General features: G+C 48.0%; 1 protein-coding gene across 7 annotated transcripts in view; it reads right to left on the bottom strand.

The window, feature by feature from the left end:
• dlgap4b (discs, large (Drosophila) homolog-associated protein 4b) overlaps positions 1–14,938 on the bottom strand; it is a 733,594-nt gene that overhangs the window by 127,445 nt on the left and 591,211 nt on the right. For all 7 annotated transcript variants that reach the window (XM_086005582.1, XM_086005577.1, XM_086005576.1 and 4 more), the window contains one exon: positions 11,556–11,796. In XM_086005582.1, coding sequence (XP_085861708.1) covers positions 11,556–11,796 — 241 coding nt within the window. The remainder of the gene's footprint in view (positions 1–11,555; positions 11,797–14,938) is intronic.

Below are 14,938 nucleotides of genomic sequence, written 5' to 3'. Positions count from 1 at the left end.
CAAACAACATAATGCCCCCCAGAACAGAAGCCCCCGCATCACCCAAACCCTCGCTCAACACACTCTATTCGGTGTGGTGAGAGGGCGAGTCCGTCGACAGCCGTCTTTTGCCCCGGCCCGTCCTGCTGCTGCGCCTCAAGCTGGGCCGTGAGGCTGTGGCGAGGCTGGGGGAAGGATCTTCAGGGCGACAAGGCGTCTCGCCAGATGCCCTTGGGGGTCGGCCTACACGAGGGCGGGCCCGGGAGGGGCCGGCTGGTGGCTGCTGCAGCTGTGGGTGGCCCTCTTCACTGCCTGCAGCAGCTCCTTGCACCCTGGCTGGGGGAGTGGCAGGCTCGCCTGCACCAATGGGGACAAGGTGGGTGATGCCAGGCGCGCGCTGCTCGCCAGACACACGTGCACTCGGGCGGCCTGGCCGGGGAGCAAGCGCGCCAAACTGTTGGTCGCCAGACCGGTGTGCGGCAGCAGGGCGGCGGCTGGCCTGGCGACGCCTCCGCGCCAGTGCGAGGGTGGCAGAAGCCAGTGCCCCAACTGCGCCGGCATGTGCCCGCATCTGCAGTGCCATTGTCTGCCCAGCACCTCTCAGCTGGCGACTGGCGTGCTGCGCTGCCTCGAGTTGTTGCACCCCCCTCTCATGCGCTGCCACAAGGAGCTCCACCCCCCTGGCGTGCGCTGCTGCGATTTGCTCCAGGCCCCTGGCCTGGGATTGGCCGAAAGCCACCACACTTTGTGCGAGGCTTTCGATGGCGTGAGGCATCTGTGCCACCACCTCCATGAATTCGACGTGCCGCCGCTCCGACGCCGCCGACATCTCGTCCAGGAGGCGCACCTCCTGGGCGACGTCCGAGTCCGGACTGGAGGGCGCCTCCACCCTCTGGCCAGAAGGCTGGCATGCCGCCGGAGCCTTGCCGCGTGCGGCCACGCCACTGGGACCAGGTTCTGCCCTCCCCTCCACCGCCTCCCCCCTCTGGGCAGAAGGCTGGCGTGCCGCCGGAGCCTTGCCGCGTGCGTCCATGCCACTGGGACCAGGTTCGGGGCTCCCCTCCCCCGCCTCCCCCTGGCTCTCCGGCACGCCAGACGTCTCCCCTTCATTGCCATCTCCTGGAGCGGAGGAGGGTTCCCCCGAGGTGGCGCCTTCCTGCTGCTCCTCGACGTCCTCCTCCTCCGAGGGCCTGGCTGTCTGGGCTTCAGGGAGCACCTCCTCCTCACCAGCTGAAAGCAGGAAGGCACAAGTGTAGCTTTAGAGTGAGGACAGGCCGACAGCGAGGGAGGCCGCACTGGTGCATTATGCGCATTTTTCGGCCAGTGGGGAAGGATGTAGATCTGATGCGCGAGGGCAAGGAGAGAGGTGCACCCGGTCCTGTCCTTACCAGTGGGTTCCAGTATAGGGTCGGCGTCGCCTAGCGCCACAGGCCCAATCACCGGGTGACGCAGGAGTCGGGCCACCCTCGCTTCCAGAACCGTTAGCTCCTGGTAATCGCGAGGGCCTCCACCAGTGACACGCAGGCTCCTGGCGTTCCTCGCCAGCTTGGCCTGCAAGAAAAAGGAGGGCGTCTAAGTACCGTGTGGTGCCCCGTTGCTGTGTGTGAGGCCTCCCATGGTGGAATAGCTTGGACAGTGTGGTGCCCTGTTGCTGTGTGTGAGGCCTCCCATGGTGGAATAGCTTGCACAGTGTGGTGCCCTGTTGCTGTGTGTGAGGCCTCCCATGGTGGAATAGCTTGCAGAGTGTGGTGCCCTGTTGCTGTGTGTGAGGCCTCCCATGGTGGAATAGCTTGCACAGTGTGGTGCCCCGTTGCTGTGTGTGAGGCCTCCCATGGTGGAATAGCTTGGACAGTGTGGTGCCCTGTTGCTGTGTGTGAGGCCTCCCATGGTGGAATAGCTTGCACAGTGTGGTGCCCTGTTGCTGTGTGTGAGGCCTCCCATGGTGGAATAGCTTGCACAGTGTGGTGCCCTGTTGCTGTGTGTGAGGCCTCCCATGGTGGAATAGCTTGGACAGTGTGATAAGTGCAGAAAGAGCTATTGATTAACATGCAAGTGCCATTGCAGCGGCAGGAGGGCTGGGCATTAGACTTTTGATGTCCCTTTGGCCCTAATGGGAGGTGCTCATGCAAGGATGAGGGGGACACTGGAAAGGGTACTCACCTTGACCAGCCGACATAGGTCATTGTATTTCTTGCGGCACTGGTCCGCACTCCTGGGAACATCGGAGTTGGAGGAGACCCTCTGGGCAATTTTGGTCCACGCCTCCCTGAACTGGCTCCTGGGAGCCTTCCTGCCACTAGCCGGGCACACAACCCGTCTTCTCTTGCGTACCCCATGAAGGAGCACACCCAGCGCATGCTCAGAGAACCGCTGGGCTCTTTCACGGGCCCTCTCCATTACCTCCAGGCGTTGATTTGGTACACAACCAGTCCTGAGGCCTAGTTGCAGGGCTACAGCATGCAGGGCGTGGCTGCAGTCAAAGTTGACCCTTCCCCCTTTAAGAGCTGGCCGGCGTCAGGGTGTCTGCTGACACTCACCACATGATCGCACCTGCGCTGCGCCCGGAATCGGCGTTATCAGGCCGCATCGCCGGATTAGCGCCTGAACACAGGGTTCCAACGCCTTTTGCAGCGCTCGGCCAAAAAGTTGGCCAAATCTACTGAATTTCGGCGAGCTCGCCTGCACTTTCCGGCGGCCGCTAAATTTGCCGAGCGCCCGACTTTAGCGCCGCAATAGCGTCCGAACTGAATTTCTAGGCCCTTAAGTCCCCTCTGGTTCTTTTGCTAATTATCCAGAAAATACAATGAACTCCATACATTGGTAACCTATGTTCCTGTCACAGAACTAACAAAGATCTGCAGACAATCAATGTTGATGAAAACTGAAATGTAAATATTTTGTTAAATTGCAAAAAGCAAAAAATAAATCTACTAAAATCACATTTCCTTTGACTAATAGTAGGGCTGCTGGTCTTTCTCAATTAAAGTTTCTTCAGCCAGGCTAATAAAGAAGTATAAAAGGTATGGAAGGCAAGTAGTTAGATATTTAATAGGACACTGAGACGCTGGAGCCTGTCATTAAGGCATCATAATTTCCCTGTGCAACTTTGTTATATCATTGCTATTTGATTGCAATTTTAACACTAACTTTTTTCCAAAAGGCTGGACAGGTATTTTACCATGGACCTATCATAATAACCTAGAAATTACCATTTGTGATATTAATCTACAAATAAGTACCACATTTGCACGACATTCCTCTGCCTGCTATTTTAACAAAGATATTAAGTCATTTAAAATAAACTGGTTGACATGAATCTTGTTATTCATGTGGAAATGACTTATGAAATAATACTGGGCGGCCTGCTGGTGGCGCTGTCCAGGGAGAGTATAAATACTCGGGCATGGGCCCAGCTTGCTCAGAACATTCTTTTACAGGAACTAGTGAAGGACACAACTAGATCTCCATGTTGTAAAACAGTTGATTAAAGCTTTGATTAAAGCTTTGTTTAACGCTTAGACCAAGTGCCTAGTAGTTTTCTTACGTCACTGGTTAACACCATTCCTTAAAATTATGGGCAGAGGCCAGTCATACACTAATATTGGACACAGTACTTGCTAGGTTAATATGCAGCAAAAGCACGAAAACGCAAGAGAAAGCATTTTGACAATACCGCAGTAGTAACACAAAATGTTAATAAATCTAATGACAAAGTTCTAGAAATATCATCCTGAAATACATACCTTCTAATATACATGACTAAGTAGTCTAATTGCTCAGCCTATCTCTCACATTTATTCAAGAAAATATATTAACAGTGCTTGGTTTATTTTTGTATCTTTATCTCAGATATGGAAGATATTTACAGGGAATAAAAATAGGTTATCATCAACGAATGACACCGGAGAAGGACATGCTGAACCCTGTATGGTAGGGCTGTCAGAACGCATTAAGTAGTACATTAGTAATGCAATTGGTAATGCCACCATAGATCTCATCAATTATTCAGCTCCTTTAAATATACGGATCTGATGGTACTCATGGTTCAGAAAATCAGTCTTAAACCCATAGCAAGGGGTATCTACAGATCTGATGAGAATCGTTAAATATGAATTAATTGCATTCTATCTGCCACCAATTTAGAAACTGTAAAATTAGATAAAGAGTTTAACATTGCTGCGAGCTACAAGAACACCTGGGGCCCAGCTGTAATGAACATGATATTTCATGGTAAATTGTGCAAGGAAAATGAGAACCGTCAGATCTCATGCTTCTTGTAATCTGTGACATTGTTCAACCCAAATGTCATTTTTACAGTGTAACGCTTTCAGTTCTACTTTGATGTGCAACCTATGTAGGTTTTAACCGCTACACCAATCAACGCTATTGACAAGCTTTCCAGAGGGAGTGATGACCAACATTTTACAATGAACTCGACCATTTGCTCTATTAAATGAGAATCTTAATGAAGTATTGAAAAACGAATGATGAATTAGTACTGATCAATTCTTCAGTGAAGACTTTCCAATATTTCACTGGTATTATTCAATTCATTTTTCCACAAGGAACTGATTGTGTTTACCTCCAGTATGTGTAATGTAGCCTAACTTAGTCGTAAAACATTTAAGTGACTTACTTGCCATTGGCAGTCAGAACTACAGCTGAGTCCATTTTGACAGGACACTGCCAGGACTGTGCTGACACCTCAGTGCAGTACTGAGGGAGTACTGCACTGTCAGAGTTGCTGTCCTTTGATTGAGATATCAAACCAAGGCTACTTCAGGCATTATTTGAAGAAGTGCACGGAGTTCCCTTGTGTCTTGGCCAACAATCCTTCCTCAACCAACACCACCAAAAACAAACGACCACACTGCTGTTTGAGGGACCTTGTTATGTGCAAAATGGCTGTCGTATTTACCAACACAATAACAGTGACTACAATATTTATATCATCCTACAAGTGCTTTTGAATGTTTCTGAGGGACATGATAAGGCACTACAGGAAGCTCTTTGCTATCCGGCACCGACGGGACAGGCGTGTTGCTGGTTGATCAAAAATTCCGGATGACGGAGAGGGTTATCTACCGAGGCTATTTTTAACAAAGAAAAATAAAAAAATCAAGAAATGTGCAGTATACAGTAATTGGATACTCACCAACAGAATGTTGTGTTAAATGGATGGTGGAAGATGCTTGATTAAGTACAGTACTGCCAGTTGAGGGTAATGCAATGCAATGACTACCAGCAGCGTGGGAGACACACAGTACCCCTGTAAAATGGCGGATCAGAAGAGACTACCGGCAACGCGGGAGAGTCAGACTCCTGTTACAGGGGTTTTGAGGTGTTCCGACTTCCAACAGCGCCAAGAAGCTGAGTAGTGGCAGTTTGGAGAACTACCCCCACTGACTAACTCAGCCACCGCGGGAGACTCGGACTCGGCAACATTGCCGGTTATTGGGGTGTTGTTTCCAGAGTGAGAATTTTGCTGGTTAATAGAGAATTCCGTATATTTAGGTGCCGTTTAAACGAGAGTTTCCTGTATCTATCAATGCAAGTTCTTTCCTTCTTTTGGGGAAAGCAGAAAAAGATACTTTGTCCATCTCAATGCAAATCACCTGTGACTGACTGACATTGTAAACTGTCCTTCACATTGCAAAAGAATGTGTGGACATGTGGGTACAATTGAAGGGGGTTAGAAATGAGTATAAAATAAAGACATTGCATGGTTTACATAACTGGTGAAAAAAATTGCCAATTATTAAAAACTATTTTCATCTTACAGTAACATAAAAATCAACCCAAGTAACACTGTTTTTTTTATCATCTGATTCGAAGAAACATGTCATGTGAAAAAAATCAGAGAAACGAAGAGTGGGTCTAAAACCATGCAGCCTTGCAGGGTCAGATATTGATATTTTGGAGGAGGCTCACCCGCTGAATTTTTTTTTGACAAGATAAAAAAAAATTGCCCTTGATGCAAATGCAGCAACTGAGTTTGGATTAGCTGAATTGTCTTCTTGTTTAGGGACTTTGTGAGATGCATGCGTTATTAAGAATTGTAAAACATCGCTTCTCAGGACAACCTTTCTCAATTTTGGCCTTTGTCACAGGAAAATCTGTTAACTGTTGGGTCACAAAAACAGCAAGAAGATCAATGGCATGCTGCCTGGAGGAGGATTGCGGTGACTAGCTTAAACCAATTTTTCTAAAATGAAACACTGGAAAAACAGCAGTTGGATGCCAAAATTCCTCAGATCCTAATCCCAGTGTAACTGCTGAGACTGCGCCCCACCGATACCCTGAGATGGTGCTGGTGAAAATATGACCCATTCCAGAATTGATTCCCCCATTAGTGCTAATTTGTTTGCCTGGCAGGAGCAACTGAATTCCCCATTATGTCTCCTCTCAATACCACATGTTGCAATCACTCCCATTCCAGCCGTTGACACACCAAACAGCTTTTAGGATACATTTTATGATTGGCAAAGTGTGAACCCTTAAGAAGCTCATACTACATTCCATGTCCGCTATTTTTAGTCAGGCATTCACCTGTTTATTGTAAATGGATTAGTGCAAAGAGGAATGTAGTATGAGTGTGGTGAATGTTAATGTGATCTTCATCAATAGGAAAATACAGCTCATTCAAAGTTGAGTTTTTCATGCAGTTTGCCACCTGAGCTATTTTATTCACTAACTGCATTCTTGAAACTGTTGCCAACTGCTGGTCGACAGCTTCAACTGGCAGTACAGTAGCTATTTTCTCGAAGTACTGCCTTTTGAAACATTCAGGGCTAGTATTTGCGTTTCATAACTACAAGCTTACAAAAGATTTTTTTGAATGAGTTTATTGAAGTTATTATTAAGTCATACTTGGCAAGGACATTTAAGGTGTGGACACACTTAGATTATACAACTGAGACAGCTCATAGACACTCAGACTTGCTCTCGAGTATGGTTAAAAATCCAGTTATGCATGTGTACCACCCACATTCAACCATCCTACTGTACTTGATTAAGGACGTCGCTACATAATTGCAGATACACTTGTGAGGCATTTAGCTTGTACTGCGTTTTCGCAGACCAAAATTAAACTGACACCATTTAAAATTTTTAAGCAGAAAAACACATACACCCTGATAAGCACCTTGGGTCGTTTTATTATGTTAAGGGCGCTATATAAATCTAAGTTGTTGTTGTTGTTGATGATATTAACCTCTTCCCCGCCACGTCTGAGGAGGTTGAGGTGGTGGTGGTTAAAAGAGGGGCAAGGCAGTTATTTCCCTGTTTGTGCCGCACTCCCATTTGGTCGTCATTCGGACCCCAATGTGATTTTAACCCTGGGCCGTGTGAGTTGTGCACAGTGTTGATCGTGCTGGGGAAAGCTGGTGGCAAATCGATCCAGGGCCAGAGGAGGCCCAGCAAGGTAACTTTTTAAAAGTTCTACTGGTTTCCCTGTGGGCCAGGAGGATCAGGAGTGCTACTCCGGGCCCCACAGGGAAACCTTGGGCATCTCCTGTCCCAGGCTTTCCCTCTCCCCTGACCGCCATTGCTTCCCAGCCCCACTTCCCGACGACTTAGATCGTTCCTTCAGCTTCCTGGTGATGGCCTCCTGCTGCTCAAACTCTTGCTCCCACTCACCAGCCAGGTCGTGATTTCTGCCAGGATTGGGTGGGAGACTCAGCTCCGGGATGCAGAGGAGGCCCAGCAGTTATAATAAGTTTGCCAACCCTTCTTGGTTGTCCTGAAGTCTCCCAAAATTAAAGACTCACCTCCTGAACACTGCTGAGAGCAACCTGGGAGAAAAATCACTGGGGCATTTTCTTCTCCCGTTTCGTTTCAGCCAGACTCACAATCAGCAGGGCCACAGTGTGCACAGGATGCATTGCAGCCCTGGCCTGTGCATGCTCTAACGGATAAAACCACACAATGGATAAAGCAGTTTCTGGAGCACAGAGGATTGTGAGTATTGTAGCCGCCATTATTGACTGATTGGCGTGAGGACTGGTATGTCGGGTGACCAGTGGCAGGAATCTGGAGGCAGTGCGGTTGGAGGCGGAGGTTATGCTATGAAACCTCCTGGTACCCAGTCCAACCAGAGTTGGCAAGCCTAGGTTAAAATGGCCCAGCCTTACGTTGGTGTGACTGTGCGAGCTTGTCGCTCACCCCACCATGCCTCACTCACACCCCCCAGTTAAAATTGGGCCTATAGTCAATTTCTACATTAAAAGAGGATTTTTTTTTGATACTTTATATGTACTCGTGGATTTCCCATGTTGATGCTCACATTAAGTAGAGGATGCACTGTTTAATAAGACAGGAGTATTATACCATATTAATAGCAAGAATATGCTTGTATGTGTACAGATGCGAAAATCTTTTCTCAAAATGTCCTATCCTCACTTCATGGTACATTAAACATGCATAAACTTCCAAGTTATATATTTGAACATAATCCTAGCAAACATTTTGAGGCTTTAATGCAGTAATTTTAAATTAGCCCAATATTACTGATTTCTCAGTTCCAGTGGAATACTAAACATTTTCTTCTCTTGACTCCTGCTTGGTGAATGTGATGTTGTTCTCAGTGATCTCCCCTATCCCATCTCCCCAAGAATAAGTGATTCCTAAATGTTATTGTGCTTAGAGTATTTGTAATCAGAACAAAACTTTAAAAAAGTGAATATGTACTGATAACCTTGTAATAGTAATGATGGAAGTTTTAGTAAATAAGCTCCATTTATTACCAAGAAGCAGTGCATAGAAAATAGAGTTAATTCATGACAAAGCTGGCTGCTGCACTTTTCTGCTTATTTCAGAGGTCTATTCCTGCTTGAAATGCATCTCAACCTACACAGACCTCTTCATTAAGGATTACTCAGTCCTAAAAATCTCAGCTGTCATCCATGCTCAACTGTGCAATCCAATCTTTGACCCATAAAATAGGTGAATCATTTAAATTATGGGCAAGAAAGATGTGAGTAAGTTGTGTGAGGCCCACATTCACATGTATAATAAATGCTGTATTTCATAGCTCGGTTGCAACAAGCAGTGAGTGGCCCTGAAAATCTTCAACGGGAGTCAACCAGATTGGCTGGAAATGAGCCGGATGCCGGCCTTTTGCTGAACGTTGCAGATGGTTTTGTGGGGACAGGTCTCCATCTGCCCCTTAAAAGGCCATTTGCATAGGAGGTGGCGGAGATCTCAGCCCTCAATACGTATCCACAGCCAAGAAGCAGAAGTGGGGCCCACCTGGGGTTCCAGGCCTGGATTGTGACCTGGACGCCCAAGGAATAAAGTTTCTCTTCAAAAATAATTTGGGGCAGTGGCCTCCTTACAGCGAGCGATGAGCGACAATGATATCTTCTTTCCAGGGGCCCTTCAACACTCCACCTGGCTGGGGCACCCTTGCCTGATATCAAGATAGGCAGCCCAGATCAATCTCTAGTGGCATGGGTGCATGTCATTGGCAGGCAATTGGGCAGCTTCCCCATGACCACGGGAAGTCTGTCAGGGTCAGTGGCTGAGGAGCTTACGCCAAAATGTGCCCATCATGGATTTTTCGGGTCACTATTTTCAAATGACAATTTTTATGATCATCAAGGTGAAGGTCATTCATGCTGAAAATAGAACATTATTTGGGCATCCACTATCAGCATCAAACTCTCATCTATGGATTAGTTGCAGAATAAAATTCCCTCACCTTATTCCAGCAATGTGCCTCCTGAGCCCTCTACTGTGACAGTTCAATTCCCCATACCAGCCATCCTAGATTGATAGTTAATGCAAAGAAGTGCCAATTATAGCAACTTTATATTGTGGGGACAATGCCCACTAGGAACTGGGTTGAGTATTCCCAAACTCATTTCACTTAAGGCTTTTACAACCCCCAGAAATAAATTTTAGTCCTATTTGTCTTGCTCGATTCAGATGCAGGTCCCACAGAGGAAAATACAGTGGGCTCGATTTTTGTCTTCATTACCTGGGCAATCATCTGACAGCGTGGATTGCCTGCCCATTATAGAACCCACCTGGTTAAATCAGGCGGGGTCCATAAAGGGTGGGAGAGCTGCTCCACCAGATTACCGCCCAGGCATGTTAACCCACTGCTCCATTGTTGAGTGCAGTTTCATAACACAATTATAACAAAATCTGGCTGGATTTATGTTAAGATAAACATTTGTTCATATTGTTTTTTGGACGTTTAGATCGTGCTTAGGCAGTAAAAAGACAGACTAGCAGTGACATCAAAATAATGGCCCAGGATGACTCATCCAGTGATATTCCATATCTCTTTGTAGGAAAGTAGCTGGTATCCACTTGGTGCTTCTGTCCGATGGCATGGGTGCGATCGAAAGCTTGCGTGATTCAACATCCATCGCCGCCAACACCCCCATCACCTTTCAAACACGATATTCACAGAAGCTTTTGTTGTGATATGTCATGACAACTTTTTGTTTGTTGCTATAACAAATAATACACAAATATATTGTGCAATTGAAAAAAAATGACTTACTCTGCTATACAAATAAAAATTCCACAAGGTTAGCATTATAAGTTCCGCAACTAAACAGAATGCCAGTAAAGAAGAATGAAAAAGAGAATAACGCCCATTAAGTATCATATTTTAAGCACTGCCTTCAGGAGAGCAGGAGAAAAATATATTTAAAACATTTATGTCATCATTTAAAAAAATAAACTTTTTCTTCATGAATATTGTAAATTCTTTGTTATATCACAGAATCAGTCCCGAACTGTACATGTGAGCACACAAACAATTGATTGTTACAATCTTGTACTTTGCAATGCAACAAGTGACTGCCAGCTCCAGAATTATTCAAACACTTTAAAATCCAGTCCAAAGCTTAAGGCCCGCCAGCCTGCTACACAGTCTCTTCAACACCCAATTAGGATGAGAATCACATCCAATGGCAGTACAGCAAGCAAAGATCATCATGCACAACTGCCACACTCCTCTGCCATGACTTACATCCGTATAAAAATGGAGCATTAAAAACTTTAAATTCTTTTTGTACCACAAAATCAGTACTGCAATTTTTTCAGCTTTCCTTCACTGATACAAAAGTTTAAAAACTGAAACTCGTCTCAATGATTCATGCATTATATAACTAGAGTTTTGCAAGCACTATATTCACAGTCTGCGTACACCTCGCACAATAGACTGACCAAATGTCCACAACATTCTAAACCCACGAGCACAGCAAATAACAAATTAACATTTGCACTACTTCCATCTTCAGTGGAACTAAACCATAAACGTCATTAAAAGCCATTATTCTTACCTCCACCTCATTAATTTTTAATAGAGATATGTATAAATTGAATAGATCATGATACCCTTGGATATGATTTATATCCTACTTGTGATGCTGACCATAGCTCACTCAGAACTTCATAATTGTCAGGTCAGTTCACTATTAGGATGTAAATAATATGCCAGGTACCTTCATAATGTATCAATTTCTGTCTTGCAAAATGCATATAGGCAGCTCATTTTTTGACCCTTTAAAGTATCATTGCTTACTTAATGGGAATTAGACTGATTATATGGTACTTACTGGTGTTGGTTTGCATGGTTCTAACTGTGGTTGTTATAGGTGGAGGAGACACCGAACGGACAGATACATTGTCGTCATCCTGAGAACAGCCAGCCTGGATAGCTCTTAGGTAGCTGTGACTTCTTGAACGGAAACAGCCAGGTATGGGCAGGTCCAGAGCATCCACTGCCTGGGAGTCCACCTCATTGAAGACAGACTCACAGATATTTTCATACTGATCGTTGAAATCCATTTCTCTCTCCTATAAAGGAAATGAAAAAAAATTAAAAATTGAACCTGGATTGAACAATGGATCAATTACAAAATCCAGTTGTTTGATATCTCAGTTATAGTTGTACAGCCAGTGGAAATTTAGTTAAATCATGACCACAATACTGTCAGAATGATGTAACATCACATGCACTACACAGGGGCATGAGGAAAAAATGGATGTGAGATATTAGGAGGGATGACCAAAAGCTTGGTCAAAGAGATGCATTTTAAGGAGCGACTAAAAGGAGGAGAGGGAGGTGGAGAGGCTGAGGATTTTAGTGAAGTAATTCCAGAGGATAGGGGCCAAGGTGGCTAAATAGACTGAATGGATTGTCAGAGGAACAGAGAGTTCGATGGGGGGGGGTGCGGGGGGTCATGGGGGTGGAGCACTGGAAGAGGTTACAGAGTTAAGGAGGGTCAAGGCCATGGAAGGATTTAAGGGAGAAATTCGGTATCGCCCCGTTTGGGGCGCTAGTATTGGCGGTGCGCAAAGTTTAGCGCCAGGCGCAAGTTCTCGCCACCTCAAGCGATATTGGGTTGCATCGCCCCTGGAGGTGATTACGGCGCTAAATCAGGCGCTGCACCGTATTCTTAAGGCGCTAACCCGGCGGCGCGACGCAATTACTCCGCAGGCGGGCGCAGCGCAGGTGCCGTCAATTATCGATTTCACCCAGACACGCTGGCGCCGGCCAGCTCTTAAAGGGCCGGATCAATTCTCATCTGCAGCCACACTCTGTGCCTTGTAGGCCTCAAAATCGGCGGTAACCTACCTGTGGCGGCCAAAACTTCACCCACATGGAGAGGGCCAGGGAGAGAGCGCAGCGCTTCAGCGAGGGGGCATTGGATGCTCTGGTTGACGCGGTGGAGCGCCGGCGATCTGTGCTGTACCCGGAGAATGGCAGGAGGCCTCAACAAACCGAATACCGCAGAGCTTGGAGGGAGGTTTCCCAAAGAGTCACCTCCAGCAGCATGGTTCCGAGGACTCCTGTGCAATGCAGGAAGAAGTTCAACGACCTCACTCGGGTCGTCAGAGTGAGTGCCTTTTTCAGAATCATCTTCATCCCTCCATCTGCACCTCACTTTATGGCTGCAAAGCCCCAATGGCCAGCTGTCATCCAGAACCCATGGCCCTTTCTGGAAACACACACGCACATTCAGCTCAGTGCATAATGTCAGGGCTATTCGACCATGGGAGGCATGTGATACCAGATCAGGCCAACATAATGTCAGGGCTATTCGACCATGGGAGGCATGTGAGACCAGATCAGGGCAGCATGTTTCATCACACCCCGTCCTTTCTCTTGCAGGCCAAGCTGGCGAGTAACCGCAGGCAGCAGCTTCGGACCGGAGGAGGCCGGCCTCACCTGCAGACCCTTACAGACCTGGAGGAGCGAGTCCACCAGATCGTCGCAAGCCGGATGACTGGCCCTGTCGCCTCTGGAGATGCCGACCCCATTGTGGACAGCGATGGTAAGGCCATGACCTTTTGGACCTCTCTCCTTCCAGTTGTTCCCCACACCAGCATGCTTTTTCACTCTCGACCCAATTCAGAGCATTGCAGCACTCATGCATCCCTTGCTGCCACCCTGTCCTTTCGCTAAAGCCACTCTTGAACCTCCCTGCTTTCAGATGCTGCATCACCAGCTCGGGAGGCGGGCCCTCAAGCTGCCACTGCGACTGACTCCGGAGGCGACTAGGAGGAGGAAGCCGGAACATCCGCTCAACCCTCAGGTGAGCCAGCCCATCTCCAGACTGGGGAGACTCCTTCCCTGGAGGGGAGTGGGGGGGAATGCTCTGAGGAGGATCCAGCTCCAGGAACCAGTGGCCTGCAGCAACGCGAGGGGGGTAGGGAAGCTCGGGGGCCGTCTCCCCGGAGGGCGAGTCGGGCCGCGAGTGCTGCTGCACGGAACGCAGAAGAGGTGCGTGCCCTCGCTGAAATGAGCGCCCAGGCTGGGCTGAGGCACATTGAGCTCATGGCTGCAGTGGGAAGGATGCCCGAATCCATTGAGACACTGGCAAGGAGTGTCCAAGACTTCAGTGCAGCACAGGCAAGGAGTGTGCAGGACTTCAGTGCAGCACAGGCAAGGAGTGTGCAGGACTTCAGCGCAGCACTGGCAAGGATTGTCCAGGGCTTCAGCGAAGCAATGGCACCTGCCACGCAAGTGCTGAGTGCTGCCACGCAGTCACTCGCTGATCTCATGCAGACGCAGGTTGAGGCCACGCGAGCACTGAATGCTGCCACCCTCGCTGGATCGGGCAGGATTCCCCGGGGCCCTTGCAGCACCACAGCAGGCCAGCAATTTGTGCACCAGCCGATTGCTGCGCATGCTGCGGTGCTGCCCCGTCAGAGTGCCAGTGTGTCGGCCGACCAGGGAGCTGCTGTCCGCTCTCAGGATGACAGCATTCCTGATGCCACCACTGGCACTTCTCCACTGCAGCTGCCACCACCTGTAGGACAGACTGCTTCCGCCCATGCAGAGTTGGAGCAGTCAGCAGCCGGGCCCTCCATGCCCAGAGCTCGTCCAGGCCGTCCCTCAGGGGCATCTGCGGTTTCAGACAGTCAGCAGGCCTCCCCCAGCCTTGCTGCAGCCACTGGGGTCCCATTACGGAGGAGCTGCAGGGCGGGAAGGGGCCAATGCAGAAAGGGAAGCAGATCACCATCGAGGGGGAAAAAGTAGAAGGTGCTGCTGATTCCTATTATTTGTTTCATTCAAGGCCGAGGATGCTGGTCTGAATGTTAGTTATGTTTTGGACAGTCTCCCGGGTGTGAGAGTTACTTATGTTTGTTTTGCTTTTTGTTGCCATTGCTTTGTCAGGTGGGAAGGAAGCACATTTTGTTAAATAAACAACTTTCTTTATTGACAATGGCCATGTCTGTTCTTTGCACAAATTTTGCCCTTGACCGGCTTAGGGGTAGCAGAATGGTTCCATTCATGTTCTTGGAATGGCAGCAAGCATTCCCTGAGAGGGGCCTAGAAGCGACTTGCTATAAGCCTCTGACAGACGGCCCTTGCAGTTTGTGCCTCCCTCCCGTCTTGGTGCTGCTGCTCCTCCTCCTCCTCCTCCTCTGCTGGTGCTTCAATGTCTGGTGGCATTGGCTGGGTCCTGAGGATTGCCAGGTTATGCAGCAT

Source organism: Somniosus microcephalus, chromosome 13, assembly GCF_052327205.1.
Source record: "Somniosus microcephalus isolate GS21.2 chromosome 13, FLI_Smic_1.0, whole genome shotgun sequence".
Taxonomy (NCBI): domain Eukaryota; kingdom Metazoa; phylum Chordata; class Chondrichthyes; order Squaliformes; family Somniosidae; genus Somniosus; species Somniosus microcephalus.
The sequence above is the reverse complement of the archived record's forward strand: the minus strand, read 5'-3'. Positions and strand labels throughout refer to the sequence as shown.